The sequence below is a fragment of the Dunckerocampus dactyliophorus genome, chromosome 6 (assembly GCF_027744805.1).
Source record: "Dunckerocampus dactyliophorus isolate RoL2022-P2 chromosome 6, RoL_Ddac_1.1, whole genome shotgun sequence".
NCBI classification, from domain to species: domain Eukaryota; kingdom Metazoa; phylum Chordata; class Actinopteri; order Syngnathiformes; family Syngnathidae; genus Dunckerocampus; species Dunckerocampus dactyliophorus.
Genome location: NC_072824.1, coordinates 13061898 through 13078523, shown reverse-complemented (window position 1 = coordinate 13078523; position 16626 = coordinate 13061898). Strand labels below are relative to the sequence as shown.

The 16626-nt window shown below is 39.2% G+C and overlaps 1 protein-coding gene across 2 annotated transcripts in view; it reads left to right on the top strand.

Moving 5' to 3' along the window:
- The window catches only part of usp43a (ubiquitin specific peptidase 43a), a 125636-nt gene that overhangs the window by 50924 nt on the left and 58086 nt on the right, over nt 1-16626 (top strand). For both annotated transcript variants that reach the window (XM_054779837.1, XM_054779836.1), the window contains 4 exons: nt 5730-5865; nt 10039-10183; nt 14994-15165; nt 15545-15656. In XM_054779837.1, the coding sequence (XP_054635812.1) occupies nt 5730-5865; nt 10039-10183; nt 14994-15165; nt 15545-15656 (565 nt within the window). The remainder of the gene's footprint in view (nt 1-5729; nt 5866-10038; nt 10184-14993; nt 15166-15544; nt 15657-16626) is intronic.

Below are 16626 nucleotides of genomic sequence, written 5' to 3'. Positions count from 1 at the left end.
AACACTGGCATCAAGCATGCCCAAACCATTTCTTTTAGGTGATCAGCAAAAATGGCGCAGCTCGTCTTTACAAAGTCCTTTTTTTTCCACACACACACTACCTGTCAAAAGTTTTAGAACACTTCAATTTCTCTGGAGGAAAAACCTAAATTTTTAAGTGTTAAGATGGTCTGTCCCTCCTCCATTGTTAATTCCCTTTTTTGCCAGTTTTGCAGCAACAAAGTACTTTCTCCAGTCCAATGCTGTTCAACTGATGTCCACAAGGGTATAGTACCACAGTGTGTTCCAAACACTTTTCTGAAGACAGAGGAGGTAGTAAGTACTCCAGAGGTTCGAACACCTGTAGGAATTAGTTGTACCAACTACCAGGGCTTGATCAACCTCCATTTCTGCAGAACAGCTTTAAACTGTTGACCCATTTTGTGGTCCCTGAAACAGGACTTTTTGTATAATCCTTTTTATGGGTAAAACAATATTCACACAGGATATTTGAAAAATAAGTCAGACAGGATAGCGCTCCGCAGCTTACAGAACCCTGGACCCCGTTTCATTTCACCTGTACCCATCTCCTGGCTGAAATGAAAGAGAGCTCCCCCCGAACGTCCCACAGTCATTTTTATACTTGTTTGCTCAAACCATAGGTGTCAGTCCCCACAAAGATAACTTTCTCCTGAATTCCTTGACGAAGCTTGTGACGCCAGAAGATGATAGCCGGCTCCCTCACCGTCCCGATAACACTTTGTGTAGTTGTTGACATAAACAAAACATTCCTTTGCTGCGGCCAATGTTTCAGTTTTGACTACATTCTGGGTCATATCTGGCTGGTGACCCTGGCTGATGCCAGCTGTTCTTCCCCATCACGTTTCTGTTTAACCCTTGACACACTTGGCATCTACTCAGCTAATTATTTAATAAAGCATTTCTATAAACTCCTTGGAATTATTCACAAAGTTATTATTATTATTATTATTATTATTATTATTATTATTATTATTATTATTATTATTGTTATTATTATTAATTGATTAAACAGTTATATCTAGACTGTACTTATTTTAAGACAGTACTTAAAACAACTTAAAACCTCATTAAGATCCAAATAAGTGCAAAATGCAAATTCTAGCAATTTTTCAACTGGTCTTAAGATTTTGATCAGGTCTGTATATAGATATACGATATAGATATAATATTTTTGATGCAGGCCATGTTTAATTTCATTTTTGTGACTGTGGGTTGCAAATGTCCTCTCGGGCCGCAAGGGCTGACTTTTTGCATGATAAATAACAGAAGAAAAAAAAATGACCTTGATCATACCCTATTATTTATATTATATATATGTATGTATATATATATATATATATATACGTATATATTTTTTTTACCTAATTACATTTGCAATGACAACATTCTAAAAGTAGGCTCTAGCATACCCCTGTGACCCTAGTGAGGATAAGTGGCATAGAAGATGAATGGATGTATGGAACATTCTAAAAGGACATGCTTGAGTTAGGATAAATGCGACCATTTCAAGTTCGTTATGTATTAGTATATTTAGTATATACGTTATAACACCTCCACATTTATGCTTAGTAAGTATGTCTTAGTTTCACCTATGCAGAACACACAAACTTGTATCATTGTGCAGTACTACTGCAGCATTATCTAAGCAGAAGGCATGCGGAGTTTCATGTCCCGAAAGATCAAGCATGAGCGGGCTGGCAGCAGGACGTCGATGCCTGTGTGCTTCAGATAATACCAACAGCAGCAGCATCGCTTAATAACATAAACGCTGTGTTTAAAATGAGTGATGAAAAGAGGTGATGAAGAGAGACCGGTCGACTTTGGATTTGTTCATGTTTCAAAATAATTTTCCCGATAGAAAATAATGCTTGAATTAATCTGTTCCAGGGTCAAACCTTCGCCATGATGAAATGTTTATTAACTGTGCAGGCAATGTTTTAAGCGATATTTTACCATTCTTAAAATAAGTTAACAATATAAGTTGTAGAGGTATTGTAGCATATGCTGACAGTTGACCTTTTTTCTGCAACGTTTGAGGCATATTTATTGTGCACCACCCCCTGCTTCAAGTTACTCAAATGTGGAGGTTCCCCTGTGAGGTGGGCAAGTAAAAATGATGTGTCAAACGTAGTAGTATACTTTAAAGGGCTCATGACACTAAAGAATGATTGGAAAAAAACAATCATAAAATGAAAGTACTTCTTTAATAAAACATTTTGTCATACTGCTGTCATCCACCAGTAAACTGTAAAATACGAGTAAAATTAAGTTGTCATTATCCTACCCATACATACACCCCCCAATACATTGTACATTGCTACTACATACAGTACATGTCCTGTATATATTCATTTTTCAACATTTACAGAATAAGCAGTCAGCTGGCAATACACTCCTGATCAAAATCTTAAGGCCAGTTGAAAAATAGCTGGAATTTGCATTTTGCACATTTGGATCTTAATGGGGTTTTAAGTAGAGCTACAATATGCAAAAGCAAGAAGGGGGAGTGAGACAAAAAGCATTTTGAAAAAGTAATTTATTGAAAACAACAATTAAACTGAAATAGGCTGTTTATCAGCTGATCAAAAGTTTAAGACCACAGGCTATAAAAGCCAAAATCTGCTCAAAATTGTCATTTTCTGTCAGGCATTCACACTGTCATGCCCTCCTGATGGCTAAAGCTAAGAAGCTTTCTCTTTTTGAATGTGGTCGGATTATCAAGCTGCATAAGCAAGGCCTCTCGCAGCGTGCCATTGCTGCTGAGGTTGGGTGCAGTAAGACAGTCATTCTAAACTTTTTTTGAAAGATCCTGAGCATTATGGAACAAAAAAGTCAAGTGGTAGACCCAAAAAAATCACACCTGCACTGAGCCAGAGGATCCGATTGGCTGTCCATCAAGACACAGGGCGGTCTTTGACTCACATTAAGGCCCTTACTGGTGCCGACTGCAGTGCAATAACCATCAGACGGCGTCTGTGGGAAAAGGGTTTAAAAAAACAAAAACTAATTCAAAGACCTCGTCTTTAATGCCACAAAACTGCCCGTTTAGACTTTGCCAGGGAGCACAAACATGGGACATTGAAAGGTGGAAAAAATATTTATTCTCTGATGAGAAAAAATGTACCGGTAACCTTGACGGTCCAGATGGCTTACTGGCATGACAAGGAGATCCCACCTGAGATGTTTTCTATCCGGCACAGTGGAGAGGGGTCCATAATGGTCTGGGGTGCTTTTTCATTCAGTGGAACACTGGCGCTTCAGGTGGTGCAGGGTCGTCAAACGGCGAATGCTTACGTGCAGATGTTGCAGCGGGCATCCCTCATGACTGAGGGCTGAAAAACAGCCTATTTCAGTTTAATTGTTGTTTTCAATAAATTACTTTTTCAAAATGCTTTTTGTCTCACTCCCCCTTCTTGCTTTTGCGTATTGTAGCTCTACTTAAAACCTCATTAAGATCCAAATGTGCAAAATGCAAATTCTAGCAAGTTTTCAACTGGTCTTAAGATTTTGATCAGGAGTGTACATCAGTTTCTGATACCAGAACTGCCTCTGCTTGACAAAGGAGTTCATCTGAACATCTGAAATAACAGCAGGGCTCCCACTAGACTAAATGGCCACATTTTGCAACTAAAATTTTAGTCATTGCGAGTAAATTTAATCTACTTACTTAATTTGCCTATTTTATGTAATTATTATTGAATATTTTTTGTTGTGGACAAACTTCTGCTCCACACTTCAGCCCAGTAGTTGACAGTAATGTGCAAATGAGCTAGTTTGCCAACCGGCATTAACTCCAAAAGAAAGGAAACAAACACCAAAGAAGAAGATGGGCCAATGTTTGTGAGAGCGGGGGCAAATGGCCACTGTGATTGGTTGGTTTATGTGTGAAAAGAGGGTGGTATTGGAGTATAATATATGCAATGTAATGCTATTTATTAATTAACGTGCTGTGTAACTGGGGGTCTTTTTAAGATGACCATCTAAGTTGTGAAAGCCTAACATGAAGGAAAGATGAGTGCCAACAACACAATTCCGGCCTTTACAATGAAGTGCTGCACGTTATATTTTGTCTCACTGTACCGAACAAAAGTCACAGAAAAGAGAAAAATATAAGTATTTGTGACAGCATCGGACAAAGTTTTATGTGACTCACAACTATGGTTGTTGCATTCATGGACTGCTGGGAAACACTAGGCGAAACAGAATGAAACAAAACTATATGCAATAATGATGGGCTTTAAACATACATATTATTGTACAACAATATCTTTCCAAATTGATATTCTTTTACATGTTATTTGACGTAGTTATTTACAAAACCTTTTTTTTTTTTTTTAAAGTGTCTTTGGGGTGGTTGGGGACCCCTGTTTTAAATCAAACTATGTTGGAACTCAACATGTGACGATAATGATATATGATGCCACCAAAGAGGCCTTCCAGAAGCTAGGGACACAAACAGGGCGGTTAGAGAAGACAGCTGCCATTTATTGTTGAAGTATTTATTAGTAATACAGTGAAAGTGAGAGGAAATGTGAATATTTACTTTGCAAGTCATCCTCCGTGTGTCTTAAATTTAAAAATGTAATTTAAAATAATAAGAATACCAAACAATCTGACTTGGGGAATTTGCGAGGAAATGCCTGCCACACAACGAGCGGGCATAATATCACAAAAATATAACACAACAGAAAATCAACAAAAACATTAACCACAACAATATAGAAACAATGTATTCTGTGGGTAGTTCCGAGAGGTAAGGTTCTTGAGGTAACGTCACTTCCTCCTGCTTCTCCAGTCTCCGGAAGGACTGGTTTCAGTGGCGGAAAGTGTAAAAAAAAAACAAGGGTTAATATGTCAATATTTGAGCACGCATCTAACGCAGGAATTATGCCTTTCAGTGCTATTTTTCATGCCGAAAGTAGCAAGATTAACATGTGTTTTGGTGTCATGAGAACTTAAAACTCAAAGCAATAAACCAACACAAGGCAGGAATTAGTTTTGTGATGACATATCTATTTCCTGTAACTCTCATCCTGTTACTATCTTATCTCGGGTCATCGTAAAGGATGAAAACTGCTCCTCAGATGCTGCGCAGACACTGCTTGCATTTTATACAGTTGAACACACGATATACTATAAACTAGGAACATTACATTTTTAGCTAATGCATTGTTCTCTGTGATACAACTCCATCTCTCTGTAAATGTTTATATTTTTATGTTTCAATTTCTGTAAGTGTCGCAGAACGACAATTTGCATCATGCATCAGAGTACATACATTCAGAGGGGACATTCAGAGACTGTCTGAGAAATAGGACTTACATATGACGTCACGCTCAGACAAATGAGATTATCCATACTTGTGAAATTGAATTATATACAGCAGCATCATCGAATCAACTATATCCCCCCCAAAATATGTGTTAGATTATACAATGCACAACAGTGCATGTCTTGCTTATTCTTAGGGAATGTTTTGTTTTGCTGTTTTTCAGTCAATATGTCTTCCAAAATGATTGAGTTAGCCAGCGGTGTCCTTTAGGTCCGTCCATTCATTCATTCATTTGTTCATTTTCCGTTGCTTATCCTGTTCAGGTCACATAATTAATCCCACCTTTTCTCTGCATTGTACAGTCTGTGCATAACAACACTGATTTACGTGTATGACAGCAGGCTGATTTTAAGAGAATGTCACTGTCTGTTTGCAGGCCCATGTGTGTAACGTTGGTGTTCAGCACCAAGGGGCAAAGGTATCTGCGGGTGGGCCTCGCTGTGCCTCTTTTTGGTTCCTTGTCTACCTTAAGAGCCATGGTGGCTGAGGAGGGGGGCATCTCTCCAGACCAGGTACACACTGTGTAGGGCACTACATTATTTGACCTGGAAATGATGTGAGGCCGTCTATTCCATGAACTCCATGTAACGCACTATCACGGTCCGTGAAAGCACAGCACTTTTACTCTATTGTTGGCAGTATAAAGTAACATTATGTAGCTACTTGACCCTACCCTGAAGCTTGTACCATGTTGATGGTACACTGGCTTGGTAAAAAAAAGGTGAATAGTATCTCTGTCATTGCCATGGTTACACAAGATCACCTTCAGTTGTCTATAATCGTCATACATCTCTTATATTGAGCATTCATGCTCACATTACTCTGAAGGTGTGTGCAGTGTTTAAACAATTTCACCTTGGTCAACAAATACAGGTTTATCACCGATTATTTGGAATAACCATTTGGCTTGCAAAATAAATACCAATTTACAACTGCAGTAGGGGACTTGGAACAAAACATATTCCCGACTGTTGCTTTAAACATCCCCTATTATGCAAAATTGACTTTTTAATTATGTTATAACAACGTTTTTGTATGTTCCGGTTTTTAGAAGGATTGGATTTTTGACGAAAATGATTGCAAAAAATAAGTCTAGGTTTCCGTACAGTGTTTTGGTTGTTGTAAGGCCTAACAGTGTGCCTGATAAACTGACAAACAAAACATCCACGTGTTGGTGACTCAGTGGCCCGTCATCCACAAACCTTATGTGAGACATGAACACATACTGTATGTCTTCACATGTCTCTTTTCTGTGTGTTCTAAAAATATAAAAAAGCCTAAAAAAAAAAGGCAGCTAATTAATACACGTAATGGGGCACACCTACAGTATTCTGCCTATGAAGCTCGCTACTAAAACACCCCCAAAAACTTCCAACAAGGTTTTATCGTTTCATATACATGCTATAACTATGTAGTAACAGGCACATTTATGATAACATGTAATACACAGAAAAGAGAGATGTGTGTTCATGTCTCACATAAGGATTTTGGATGATGGACAAAATGTAAAAAAAAAAAAAAAGTGCAGTTTTCCTTTAATCATCTTTATGGTGGGTTGTTTATTGTATCAGAATGCACACAGAACGATGAGCAACTCGTACCTGTCTCTTTTCTTCCTTTTAATTAGCAAAGCTCGCCTTACAGTCAGGAGGCATTCAAGAACACTGCGTATTTCTGAGCCTTATACGAATCTTGTGCTTTTTTAAAAGTTAAATATATTGCAAGAACCAGAACTCGGTAAAGAAGCTAAGAAAGATTATTAAATTCAAGAACGAAGTCGTAGCTTCCGTTACAATAGGAGTGTAATGTAAAGGTTCCTCGTTAACACATGTTGCAGGGGGAACGGTTTAAGGGAGACACATTACAGATAGAGCATGGCCAATGTGTGTAAATGCTCTAACCGTCCACTCTTTAAAGTGAAGTTTCTGCCATCTCTCCCCTTTTCCCCCCATCATCTCTGTGTTTGCTAGTCTTCAGTAAAGGTAAAAGTCATGTTAAATGTTCATTTAAATGCACAAATGTTCATTTATGCATTTCATTCATTGTTTACATGTATTCCGCTTTGTTTTCTGCATGTAAAACTATAGTTATTCTCTGTAAAATGGTTTTGTGTTACTATTTTTGAGTGTCTGGAACAGATTAATTGGATTTACATTATTTGTTATGGGAAAAATTGATTTGGCTTTCGGTTATCATCAGGCCTTTTGGAATGGATTAATGGCAATACCGCCTAACTTGCCCGTGGCTAGATGAGCCCCCCTAGTGTGCACTCCCACCTTTTTATGCAAAAATAAATAATTAAACAGGCTCCGCTACACATCTTAAAGTCTGGGACTTTGCCAACTATGCCTCAGTCAGCTACAGAATTGGGACCTGTAAGTTAGATAATTTTTGTTATTATGAGCATGCCTGCAGCGCAGAGCATCCACTCATAGTGCTATCTTGCTAGGTGCTAACATGCTAGTAACATGCCACTGTTAGCCTTTGAGCTATTTTAATGATGTCAAAATGCAAATATCTACACGGCATGATGTAGGGACACTATAGAACTGTCTTAGCACTTTCGGTACTTACCATGATAACTGTTAGCATGGTAACATTTTGGCTATTTTAGTCACGTCAACGTTGTTATTTTAACGGCGGTAACTAATTTATTTTATTACGTTCATTTTTTTTATTGTAATTAACGTATGTGCACCAGAGCAAGCATGCCTGTCTGTTATGACAGCAGACGGAGCACAGTGGAGCGTCCCCACACAGTCACTGAGATTCAACACTCTTTCATTCTGACCTGAACACATCAAAGCTGTACAGTTGAAACATCATATACTGTATGTATCTCCAACTCATCTCTAGTCTGTTCATCCTGGGAACAACACTTCCTCATTCGCATTACAAGAACGCGAGATGCATTCAGGGACACCTGGGACATGAGAAAAATGGCTTTATAATGTGTGTGTGTGTGTGTGTGTGTGTGGAAAAACATGAAGTGGATAGTCTTATCACTCATTTCGTAACTCAATTCATAACAAATTTAAGTATGCTGGAAAATACACTGAAAACAAATACATATAAGTGTCAAATGTTCATTTATCTATTTTACTAGTCATTTATAACTCCTCCACTCAGCTGGGCAGAGGAGAAGCCGTGAAGCCGCTACTCCGCTCTGTCTCCGAGGAATGAATGAATGAGCGAGCAAACGAGTTAAGGTGGTGAGGCGTTGGACGTGCTGCCCGGCCGAGGTCCCGTCCTCGAGACATATACCTCACCGTGATTGGTTTGTTCGGCCGAGGTCCCGCCCTCGAGACCATATACCTCACCGTAATTGGTTCGTTCAGCTTGGCACACGAGTTGCGAGCCACACGAATATTCGTTTTTCATATTAAGATGGGGCCGCGAGTCTGAGACCCCTGGTGTAGGCTGCATACGCTACCACTCATGGATTTGTGACTCGCTAATGCATTAATAAAATTGATAAAAAAATCAAAACAAGTTAGTTCCATTCCCAGTGTCACAGTGCACTCTACTGGTCAAGCTGCAAACTTACCTGCAAATACAATAACAACAGCCTTCATCTTCACTCGCCAAGAAGACAGTTCTGTCTCAAGGTATGTTGACGTATTACGACTTGTGCGTAACTTACAAATAACGTGTGTGAACGGGTGTCAACGATCGCATAACTTATTGCGCGCGGATGCGGGACGTATAAATCATACGTTGACATACGTCAAAATGTTTTGTGCATGCACAAAATTTTTGGACGAGTTGGACGTACTATGACGTCTGCCGGCGTGCTTCAGCGTGCTCTTAACTTATACAAAACTTACCCATAACTTATTGGACTTACACCAGCATATTTTTCATACGTTGGCTAAATCGTCAAGGTGTGACAGGCGTTGGCCGTTGGGCATAAGTTGTGAACACCGGCAACACGCTACGCATTCGTTGATATAAGTTGTCTATAAGTTATAGAAACGTTCTATATAAGTTACTAATACGTCATGTTTACGTCGACCTCGTTATGAATACGCTATGTATACGCCCAAAATTGAAAAAAAAAACATCGGCAGTTCAACGTATGCCATCAAAATGATCACGTCAGGCGCTGCCTAAATCGTCAAGGTGTGCCAGGGCCTTAATGGTGATTAATCATGGATAATTGATTTAAAAACTGATTCATCTGATTCAAATTCTTAATCATTTGACAGCCCTAAACAAATTATAATATGTGACTTTTAACTCTGTTCAATTGCTGAATTAGAGTGCTTTTTCTATTTGGGATTAAACATTGTGTTTTTGTTTTGAATTATTTTCAGGATTTGATTTAATTCAGAAGACATTCACTCATTCATTGCAAAGAGGTGGCCTTTAATATTACCTCTTTGTGCAGAGGCCCATGTCCCTTCATTTATCAGTCTCTGTGTGTTTGTTGCGGCTGACTTTTCTCATAATTTTTTTACTTTGGGGAGCTGCTGACAAAGCAGCGTTTATTTTTCCTGCACAAAGCCTCAGTGTGAGTTGAGTTTTGCAAAGCAAGTTCTTCCCTGGTTCAGCTCCGCTACAGTGCAAATGAATTTCACTTTCGTATTATTACTGCAAATTAACATTTCAAGAACTACAGACTGAGAGAAATTGTTGCAGGCAGCGTGAGTATCGATGTAATGTCTCCCTTGCTCTCTGTGCAGGTCATCCTGGCCGAATTGTATTCCACAGGGTTTCAGCGTTCCTTCTCGGACGACGATGACTTGACAGCAATTGCTGATAGCGACGTCATCTACGCCTTTCAAACTGCGCCTCACTACGGTCGTGGAGGCTCTTCACCACACTCAGGTATCCATGGAAACAGGATATGCATCTAATCATCACTCCTGCCCCGATTTTGTTCATTCCTCGTGTCAAATGTTCTACTGTTCATCCAGCCTCCTCTCTTTCCCAGTCTGATTGACTTGGCGCATTCAGATTCATGAGACACCCACATAGCGTTCCCACTTTGTTGAGGAAGTGGTCTCTGTCTGCAGGCTGTTTTGCATATTCTTGCATTGTGCTTTTTTTATGCATGACGGCACCTGAACTCTTTTCGTTACATAAATGTATGAAAGCCATCTACTACGTCTCCGCATTGAAAACATTTATTCTTACTAGAGCTGTCTCATGTGAATGAGCGCCCACATATTGAATATACTGTGTATCTTTTTTTATTATTATTTGTAATTGTTAGTCAGTGCTGAATACACATTATTTTTATTAATAAATGCATGTGTATACAAGTTTGAATAATTTGCAAAAAATCATGAGTAAATATTGTTAAAGTTTACCAAATGAAATAAAATATATACAATGTTATTTTTAGCCCCCCAGCCCCTGCGCGCTAAAGAATGCCTTTCCCTTGCCAGACACCTAGTACTCTCTACAGTTAAGTAAATATACAACCTGAAGCAGTGAGGATTGAGAGTAATTTTAGTCTTTGTGATTCAGCACATTTTTTTTAGGTGATTCAAGCGGCTTCCCTATGGAGTGGACACCAGAGAGCCATGGAATTAAATATGCTTTTAAAGACTTAAAAGCTCACAATATTGGACAGAGAATGCACTTCATACACGATTTTATATATAAATACTCACCTGCCTATTGTGTACATCTCAATAGGGTAACTGCAGTCTCGTGTGACATAAACTCTTGTTTTTAGATGGATTTCCATACATTCAGTACTATTGACGATTAGTTGTACCTCATACACTTACCAACTAAGCATCGGCTTGTAACAGTAAGTAGTTTTTCTTAAAAGATGTCCTTACCTTACCTTATATGCGGGAGTTTATGTTTACCAGTATATTTCAAGTCCCCAATGATGAAGACGATATATTCCAAAATGTGTCAAAATGTCAGCCTCGTCTTGAGTTACAGGAAAGTAAGTCTATACAGTGGGTACCCATACATCCGCGGTTCAGCATCCACCGTCAGTTTCTGTTTTTTTGGTCAAATTTTTGAATGCCGGTACTAAAACCAAGAGTTGTCCAGGGAAAAAAAAGAAATAAAAAAGCGCCCAAGTTTCATTCAAAATGTATTGCCCCCTGAGAAGATTGTTTTGTGAAAATTGTAAAAAAAAAAAAACGTAATTATATTTCATGCAACTATTGTTTTCAAAAGTCAAACCACACAAGTGTACAGTTACAAAACCTCATCATTTTTCACAGCATCACAATCAAACAAATCAACTTCATCACATGACTGAAAAGACTACACTAATGTTTTACAATTGAGTTTTTTCTAAACCAGGGGTGTCCAAACATTTTCCACGGGGCATTGCATACAAAAAAAAAGTATGTGGGAGCCACTTTATTTTAGATGATTCAGCTTTGGTTCCCTTAATTAAAGGCTAAAACCAAGCAAATATTGCATTTTTGAATATTGAGCAACAAAATCCTTTACTTTGGTTATTCTTTTACCAGATGTTCTCAAATGAGTACTTCACATTTATCAGTGCTGTAGCTTTAAAATGTTAATAATACTTGATAAATTCCGATGCATTATTGAACAAAAAATGCTTGCAAGCAAAACTATCCATCCATCCATGCATCTATCCATCCATTTTCTAAGCAGTGTGTAATTTAACCAAGAAAATTGATGATTTGCGGCCTTATTTGCAATGTGCTTCTACTACCACAGGGTGGCAGCAATAACATTACAACTGCTCAATATGAATAAAACTGGTGTGTACTTGTCCTTTTTCCTCCTTATATTGTATGGTTAGTGCACGATTTCAACTGTCCATACATGTCAACATTTGGAATTGAAAATAAGGGACATTTTCTGGAAAATAAGGGAAATGACCCACTGAAACCATTGTCAGTTTAATGTGTAAGTATAACATGCAGTTAAAATACAGGAAATGTACTGGAAACTATTTCAACGGGAGCGTGACGGGAAAGAAGGGCAAAATACAGGGGAACAAATGAATGGTATGGAGCTGTCATCATAGCTGAGAGATAGTAGCGGGGACTGGAAGAAGGCAGCAATCTGTTCTCTCGCTCCTTTCTTGTCCCTCATCTTTCTCCTCACAGTCAACAAAGGGCGCAGGTGGTGTGTGTCCACTGATGCTTGTTTACAGCCACAACCTTTGTCATGCGGGAGCCAAGCCCACAGCCTCTTGGATATTTTAGTCACTGTTGTGCACATTGTTCATGATAGAGGTCACTCACTTGCGCATCATGTCTGAAGTTTTTATCTCTCACAGCATGTTTGTGTCTGTTTCAGTAATGACCAGATGGAATCGTGGAAATGTGGTGGGCAGTGTCAGTCGCAACAAAGTATTATTAGCCTTGTGAAAACAGACTTTTTGTTCCAGCTCTTGTATTGGGTGTCCTTACATTGTGCGGGTGTACCTAATATTGTGGCCAGTGAGTATATCAATGACGCAGGGCACCGCTCAACATTACCTCCAGTGATAAAAGAGAGGCTCATTGTGGGTTTTTTTTCTATAGTGATCAAGTGTGACATTTAGGTTATTGTGTTCCACTGGTGTTGACTTCATCCTCCTCACTTTCAAGAAAGAGCGGCAGGGTTGGGAGGTGGGAACTGAAGGAGGAGATGATAATGAGAGTCTGGCAGGAGGCTTTAGCAACATCACATTGAACAATTTCTTATTTGTGACACGTTTGTGCAAAGGTGTACAGCACTGCCTAGATCTTCTATATCACACAGTAGATTGCATGTTCTAAAGCAGGGGTGTCCATAGCATTTTCCACCAAGGGCCGCTTACTGAAAAATGAAAGGACGCGGGGGAACACGTTGATGTTTTACATTTTGTAAACCGACCCAAGCAGATATGCTAAGAAGTTGAATATATTTAAAGAAAAAGCAGTCTACACCTGAAGCTTGTGTTCTAGGTGAAAAACTGTTTTCTTTTAACATTACACTTGCTCATTTTTGCTGTTTACTTTTTTTTTTTTTTTTTACAAATATTTCAATTTTTTTTCGTATAATATAATGAATAGGGCAGCACGGTGGCCGACTGGTTAGCATGTTGGCCACACAGTCAGGAGATCTGGAAGACTGAGGTTCGAATCTCCGTTGGGCATTTCTGTGTGGAGTTTACATGTTCTCCCCGTGAGTGCATGGGTTTTCTCCGGGTACTCCGCTTTCCTCTCACATTCCAAAAACATGCATGTTAGGTTAATTGGTGACTCTAAAATGTCCATAGTTATGAATGTGATAACTTTATTCTCCTGATATTTTTACATTATTATTGTAAAATTACTGCTCTTTTCCCCATTTTTGCTGTTTTTTTTTAGTTCCTGTATAACTGTATTTTTAGAATGTGCCAAGGGCCATTAAAAAAAACAAAAAACAGCTATGGGCAGAAAATGGCCCCCAGGCCGCACTTTGGACACCACTGTTCTAACGATAATAATGCTCACTTTTGATTGATAAGTGATTCCTGATGAGTGAGGCAAAAACGTTGGAAAAACCTCTCATAATGTCTTATTTCGCTGACAAAACAGAGCATTATCATCTTCTAAGACTGTAGTTTGGTTTCTATGCCGCTTATCCTAATTAGGGTCACAGGGGTATGCTGGAGCCTATCCCAGCTGCTTTAATTTTAATTGCATGCTTTAAGTCAGTAATGCTTCTACTTCCTGCTAGACGTCAACCTACAGACTTGTTTCTCTTCCACATTTTCTCTATGTGTGTGTGTTTAAATTAGCTTTGTGTGGCCTTAATGGATTGCCCAATACTATAGGGCCTATATCAATATATACTGTATATACAGTATGCTATAGCTCTATGCTGGTTGAACAGCATTAATGGGTTAGTTAGCTCTCTGAAGTTTTTGGTACCAATATAAGAAGGGGTTTGGCGTCTTGCATCGCCTTTATCCATTAACTCATTTCCATCACTGTGTGTGTGCTTGTACAGTAGTTGTTCTGGACATATGGGGGCCCATGGCAAGTTAACAACTGATGATATCAGTGTTTTGGGGCTCACTAGTGGCTGCGTGGCCCTAAGCAGCCACTTATGTGGGTATAGTGAGAAACACCCCTGAGCTTGTGTGTGTGTGCGCGCGCGTGGGTACGTGTGTGTGTGTGTGTGTGTGTGTGTGTGTGTGTGTGTGTGTGTGTGTGTGTGCGCGCGTGTGTGCGTGCGTGTGTGTGTGTTTGCATGCGTGTGTAAAGGATTTGCATGTAGGTGGGGGAAATTTCTGTTGTGTAATAACTACATTGGACTACTATGGACACTACATTTGGTACTCCAGAGATCCAATTCAACATCTGTGCAAAAAAACCTTGTCCTTACACAGATAATAAGGACACTGTCAGAACTGTATAAATGTTTCATATATGTTTAATATTTAATGTTTGTCTAACTTGCAGTGCATCATACCGGGGGTTGTTGCCAATATTCTGTTCCCCTCATGTCAATATATGAAGTATTTGACACAGCTTTAAATATGGCCATTGCAAACTGCAGCCACAATAATCAACCTTTATATTAAAGTGAAATATTTAGTATGAAGTACTGTATTTATTTAAATTATATTTGTTTTTTCATATGTAAATTCTATTTGTTTTTGTATTTATTTCAATTTTGATCAATATTGTGGCTTGGAAGAGTTTCCTCCTTTCTGCTCTTCCCTTCGCAGGGTATCACCATAGCCTCCCCAATTCCCCCTATAGCTCCACGGCTGTGCCTGGAAGTCAAAGGTTACCATCATCCGGCACATTGTCCACTGAATACCTGAGCCAGGGCAGCTCTTCCTCCAAGGTTCTGCTCCTCATCTGCAACACATCCGGATCTGGCCCGCAAGCTGTCAGGTGAGCTGAAGGCCAGTGAATAAATAGGCAGGCTTTTAGAGTATTTTCAAACACTGTGACCTTAAACTTGATTCACCTGTCAATGAATGATTTCTACAGTTTACTGTGCCATTCCGCTTTCAGGCCCTTTAGTCTTTTTTTACACCCCTTTTAAAACAGGGGTGTCTGAACTTTTTCCTCCGAGGGCCGCATACACCCCACGTAGGTGTCAGTCAAGTGTTCATTTTCCTTTGATAACGTTCCCAACATGAGACACAGAAATGCATAATTTACTCTCCCAGGCTGCTCACATGAGGTCAGGGTCCAACAGCATTTGCAGGCCCTCCTTCCTCTTGGTGATTTTAGATCACATCTCCTTTTTTCTCAACTATCTATACAGGTTTGGACCTCCATTTATCATGCTTGAAGACAGGAGCATCTCTTGGGAGCAGCTGCAGCAGAGTATCCTCAACAAGCTCTATTATCTGATGCTCAACAGAGCTCAGGCTCAGGTAATGCCATCAGCTGCAGGGTTTGCGGTTCTCGCTTTAGGGTTCCAGAAAAGAGGTGTGATGGATTGTTAGTTAGCAGTGGGCTCTCTTGGGACTTAATCACAATTGGGTTCCAGGAGAGTGACAGCCGTTGTATTTGATTTCAAATCAAATTCGAATTTTCACCATCAGAAATAATGTAAGTAGAATTATAATGTACCCTCACAAGGCATGCAATTTAGTATTTGGCCAAAATAAATTGTAAACATAAATTGTTCTAAGACATCACATCCATCCTCATATCCATCATGCTTTTTGTCATTACTATTATTATTCATCGGCTTACGTTTAGTGGTTAAGAAAGTGCTCCCATAAATTACTTAAAACCGTAATTTTAGTCTGTAAACATGAAAAGAATCCACTGTGTGCGGCTCTTGCACTGCAACACTACTCTGAACACTTGACCATCATAAAGGATAACGATCGAATTGTAACATACAGTGTATAGCCCGACGTTTTATAAGGATGACGAGGAGGTGGTTGATCAACATTCTCTTTATTGCAAAAAAACAAAAAAAAAGAGGCTACTGTCTGCCGCAAGCGCCCCAAAACAACGTCGGCAAACTCAACAGTCCTCCTGTCTTCCTCCTGCAAACACACACACAGTCAGGACTCAGCCTGTAGCAGACAGTGGGAAATCACAAAACTCCTTAACACTACAGATAACTGCCAGGTTGCTACGGTAACCTTGAGCATGTGAAAGGATCGTAGTAATAACTAAGCAGCATAGTGTTTGTTTTTTTTTTTTATTCTCCCATTTATTACTGTTTAATTTAATTCTTGTATTTAGTGTTTTTATCAATGTATTTTATGTCCTTCATGTGTTTTGTGTACAGTGTGAGTGACAAGTGTTCATTTAGGTATGTATTCCGACTTACACAAAAATAGAATCAGCCATAGAATCAGCAATGGAACTTATTGCAACAGAGGA